General features: G+C 45.6%; 2 protein-coding genes across 2 annotated transcripts in view; one reads left to right on the forward strand and one right to left on the reverse strand.

Moving 5' to 3' along the window:
- LOC134455303 (roundabout homolog 2-like) overlaps nt 1-5,000 on the reverse strand; it is a 150,041-nt gene that overhangs the window by 112,799 nt on the left and 32,242 nt on the right. The gene's annotated exons all lie outside the window — the stretch shown is intronic.
- Nucleotides 130-2,698, forward strand: LOC134455948 (piggyBac transposable element-derived protein 4-like). Its single transcript, XM_063207316.1, has 2 exons — nt 130-324; nt 1,068-2,698. The coding sequence occupies exons 1-2, from the start codon at nt 149-151 to the stop codon at nt 2,428-2,430; spliced, it is 1,539 nt and encodes a 512-aa protein (XP_063063386.1). The 5' UTR covers nt 130-148; the 3' UTR covers nt 2,431-2,698.

Genomic DNA, 5,000 nt, shown 5'->3' on the forward strand with positions numbered 1-5,000 from the left:
GCGTAATTGCTCGCGTAAACAGCAAGCTGTAGAGTTTTGAGAGGACGCACCGTTACGCGAGAGAACAGTAGACTTTACACAGACTTCGGAAGACAGCACGGGACATACAGTTTACGTACAGTCTTACAGACAGTCTACTGCGTGCAAAATGTCTGGTAAGAAGGCAACGAGCAAGAAGAAGAATGTTGCTGGCCCAACTAAGATGACTGCTCAACAGGCAGCCGAATGGATTTTACAATCCAGCGACGAAGAGTCCGACGCAGGGAGCATGTCATCGGTTGACTCTGTGGCATTTTTGGAAGGACTCGATCCAGCCTTGGAGATGTAAGTGTTGTTTCTAAACTTTCACTGAATGTAAACAGATGTCACATATTCATTTACACTACTGGATTGTACTTAGTGCTAGTTGCATAGTGCGTTTTGGACCGCATTCGAGATGTTGCAGTGTTGCAATGTTGCAATGTAAATACAGCGATTGTTCATCCACTACGGCTGCAAATGCTTTCTAATTGTATTCATTCTGCATGTAACCTATAGTGTATGCTATGATTATCTGTTTGTGTGTGAAGGCAATGGATGAATGGGGGCATTTGTCTGTACTATGTATTTCTCTTTCTGGGTGAACATTGTGCTGTTGCCATGTTGCAATTTGCATTACGAATATGTTTAGCTGTTTTCATCCATAATGCCTAATGTAAATGCTTTGAATTGTGCTTATGTTGTATTTATACTACCTGTTGCCTAGTGTGTGTGTGTGTGTTTGGTTCACAGCTGATACAAAGTGTATGCAATGGGGGAAGGGGCCATTGAAAGTCTCTCACCTTTTAGTGACCGAGTGCGATAGGGGGGAGGTGTGTGTGTGTGTGTGTGTGTGTGTGTGTGTGTGTGTGTGTGTGTGTGTGTGTGTGTGTGTGTGTGTGTGTGTGTGTGTGTGTGTGTGTGTGTGTGTGTGTGTGTGAGAGAGAGAGAGAGAGAGAGAGAGAGAGAGGGAGGGAGAGAGAGATACATCAAATTGAATGTTACATGAAATAATAATTTGCAATTATATTGTGTTTTTTTCCACATAGATCCTCTGATGCAGACTGGCTCCCTGAACAGGAGGAGGAGGAGGGGGAGGAGGAGGAGAGCCAGGTGGAGAAAGAGGGGCAGAGAGTTGGTGAGGAGGAAGGAGACGATCAACCATCAGCCTCTTCGCCGGCTACCACCAGAGCAAGGAAGAGGAAAGCAGCGCAGCCATCCAGCGCCACACCTGCCACCAAGAGAGGCAGAGGAAGAGGGAGAGGAAGAGGAAGAGGAAGAGGAAGAGGACAGGGAAGGCGACAGGAGCCAGAGGGAAATGGTCAGCCATGGCAGGGGATGGACGTGGATGACATCATACCACCACAACCATCATTCAACCCCGCTCGCGCTCCAGGGCCCCAGGTCGTGGGGGGGGTGCAATACACCATACTGCAACTCTTCATGCTCTTCATGACAAGAAACACCCTACAGACAATAGTAAATCACTCTAACATATATGGACAAAGGAACCACCCTCATAGATGGCATCAGATGTCCCTGGAGGATCTGCTTTCATATATTGGTATGGTGATTTACATGGGCCTAGTTGGGGCCAAGTCTGTAAGGGACTACTGGGCGAAGAACGAACTTTACAATTTCCCCTTCCCCACATCTATGTTGTCCGGGAGAAGATTTGCAGCTGTCTCCAGCATGCTGCATATTAGCCACCCAGACAGTGATGCAGAGAATGACAGGAGGAGGGGAACACAGGCCTACGATCGTCTGTGCAAGATCCGCCCTCTCTATGACGAGATTAGGACTGCGTGTAAAGCTCACTACCATCCCCAACAACACATTGCAGTGGATGAAAGGATGGTGAAATCAAAAGCCCGCTCCATCCTCCGCCAGTATATGAAAGACAAGCCCACTAAGTGGGGGTATAAACTTTTTGTGCTGGCAGATTCATCAAACGGATACACATGGGACTTTTTTGTATATGAGGGGAGAAACATGGCACTTCAAAAGGGGCTCAGCTATGATTCAGTCATGAATCTCGTGGACACGCGTGTGCTTGGCCAGGGCTATAAGCTCTATGTGGACAACTTCTATACTAGCCCTACCCTGTTCAAGGACCTCCTGGCCGAGAAGGTATGGGCTTGTGGAACAATTAGAGAACAGCGAATAGGCTACCCGAGAAGACGTCCAGGAGCTCTCACCTCTCAGTCACCACGTGGTACCATCCGCTGGATAAGAGATGATCCCGTTCTTTTTGTCCAGTGGAAGGACACGAGGGACGTCCGCTTGTGCTCCACAATGCACACAGCCCACAACCCACAGACCACCGTTCAGAGGAGGGTCAGAGGGACAGATGGCCGGTGGCAGCTGAAGTCCATCCCTGCCCCACCAGCTGTCACTGATTATAACAAGTAAGTACTTGAGATACATTATTTTATTTTGTCTTCAAGGGTATGTAACAATCCACCAATGATTGTAATGCTATGTGCTAAACAAAACTTTTGTAATCTTTTATTTTCACAGACATATGGGGGGAGTGGACCTCTCTGATGCCATGATCGGGTTTTACAACACCGTTCACAAGACCAGGAAGTGGCACAGGACGTTCTTCTATCACTTTCTGGACATTGCCATCGTGAACGCCTTTGTACTTCATTCCTGTATGGCAGCAGAGAGGCATGAGACCCCCTTACACAGAAGGCGTTCCGGGAGGCCCTGGTGTTGGAGCTGAAGGCAGCGGGGTCACCTTCAACTGGCCCTCCTCCATCACCTGCTCCAGCTCCCCAAGGTGCACATCACAAACTGAGGCACTACACGGAAGATGGCACAGCAGGGAGGCGGAGGTGTGTGAACTGTTCCCTGAAGAGCACCACAGAGTGCACTTCATGCCAGGTAGTGCTGTGCTTTACGGTGAAGAGGGACTGCTACAATGAGTGGCATACAAAGAACAATTTGTAGGACTCCCCCCTCCCCCTCACTTCTCTTTCTCTCACTCACACACACACACACACACACACACACACACACACACACACACACACACACACACACACACACACACACACACACACACACACACACACACACACACACACACACACACAAAGGGAAGAAAGAATGATGCTGGACTTCCGGACTGGATTTCATTTTCACACTTTTCATTGCCACATGGCATGGTTTGCACCACACACACACACACACACACACACACACACACACACACACACACACACACACACACACACACACACACACACACACACACACACACACACACACACAGTATTATACACTGTATTAGTTTTGTATTATTAGTTATATTGATATTGTTATGTTATGTTCTTGTTTGTATATAGTTGATTTTTTAATTATTTTAAATATTTTGCCTTTCTTATTTCTACTATTTTATTAAATACTTGTTCATACTTCAATTGTTTTAGCCTTTCTTTCATCAATACCCCATAGCCGTAATAAGAAAAAATGATATTTTTGAGTTTATGCTTATGCCAATCTAATCCAAAATGTCTAGCACCCAATCCAAGTCCATGATTGGAAGCCCCAAGATGTTAGCTTTCAATAGAAACCAGAACTGTGTTTCTAGCATGTGGCATTCTGAAGTTACAGGCTTTTGATTCTGGTGTCCTTCTTACCTATCCAAAAAGGTTCTTGGGCATCACCAAAAGGTACCCAACAAAAGCGCATGGGTATACCAAGAGAAAAAAAACCATAAAATATTCATAGTTTGGTATTTTTCTTCCATTTCTTTTGCTGTTGGAAGCAGACACTTGTGTCTTTGGTCTCAATGTATCATTACAGAGCTGACAGGTTGCTGGAGCTGTCAATCTCAGTCATTTTCAAGAAAAGATGCTATACGGGAACAAAAAAACTATATTTTTATTCCATTCAAACAACTGTATTTCTCTGATAGAACATCATAAAATCATACTGACACTTTAGGCATAAACCTGAGAGTGTTACCTTTACAATGGGTACATGCACATGCATGTATCTACAACCATGTGGGATCTGTGCTACTTTCAAATTGGGTATGCCAATTTCGCAAATGAAGTCTGAAAAAGGGGGTGCGTCTTAAGGGGTTAAGAACTGGCTTTCCACAAAAGAAAAAAAAAATCCCACCAGTAGAAGCTGTGATCATCCCTTCCCTGGTCACGCTAAAGCTCTCGTAGCTCGTTTTCTATCTGCCTCTGTCTCACGCTGCTTCCCACACAACATTTGCTAGTCAAGATGGATAAGAGGTTAGTCAGTGTCAGGGACATTACATTACTGTACATTGTATTACATTACACTTAGTTTACGCTTTTATCTAAAGCGACTTAAAGGGGGGGGGTTTTCTTCAGGGTATTGGTTACAGTCCATGTACTATCCCTTGTATGCCAGGCATACACTGTGCAATACTTGGCATGGTGTAATGTACATGAGTGAAAAATGAAACAGATCGCACCATGCATTGGTTTCTTTATTACACAGACGTGTTTCGGCGATCTGCCTTCCTCAGTGTGCCACACTGAGGAAGGTAGAACGCCGAAACGCGTCTGTGTAATAAAGAAACCTATGCATGGTGCGACCTGTTTCATTTTTCAGTCTTACAATATTTTGGTCGGCACCCTTGAAAAGGAAGAGAAAAACTGTTGGGTGACGCCTGCTCCAACCCTTATGAACTGTAATGTACATGAGGTAATGACAAGTGATTTCGGTCACGACCAGCTTGCGATCTGCAATCATATGGTCGCAAGAAAATCAAAACGGTTTGAAATCCAGGTCGCCCCTCCCCGCCCCTCCCCGCCCCTGAGTAAATCGCACAGTTGAAGCAGTGTTACGACTCTATTTGACACTACACATGCACAAAATGACACAAATTTCCAGGGCAGTGCAATTTGCTCTTGAGCGCAACCACGCTTCCACCTCAGGTGCACGTTTGCGATTTTTGACATCTGCAGTTCCAGAAAACAAACCTGTCGTGCCAT

The sequence above is a fragment of the Engraulis encrasicolus genome, chromosome 9 (assembly GCF_034702125.1).
Source record: "Engraulis encrasicolus isolate BLACKSEA-1 chromosome 9, IST_EnEncr_1.0, whole genome shotgun sequence".
NCBI classification, from domain to species: domain Eukaryota; kingdom Metazoa; phylum Chordata; class Actinopteri; order Clupeiformes; family Engraulidae; genus Engraulis; species Engraulis encrasicolus.

Coding starts and splice junctions, on each gene's coding strand:
- LOC134455948 (XM_063207316.1), top strand. CDS start 149: ATGTCTGGTAAGAAGGCAACGAGCAAGAAGAAGAATGTTGCTGGCCCA. Junction 325..1,067: donor CTCGATCCAGCCTTGGAGAT/GTAAGTGTTGTT, acceptor TTTTCCACATAG/ATCCTCTGATGCAGACTGGC.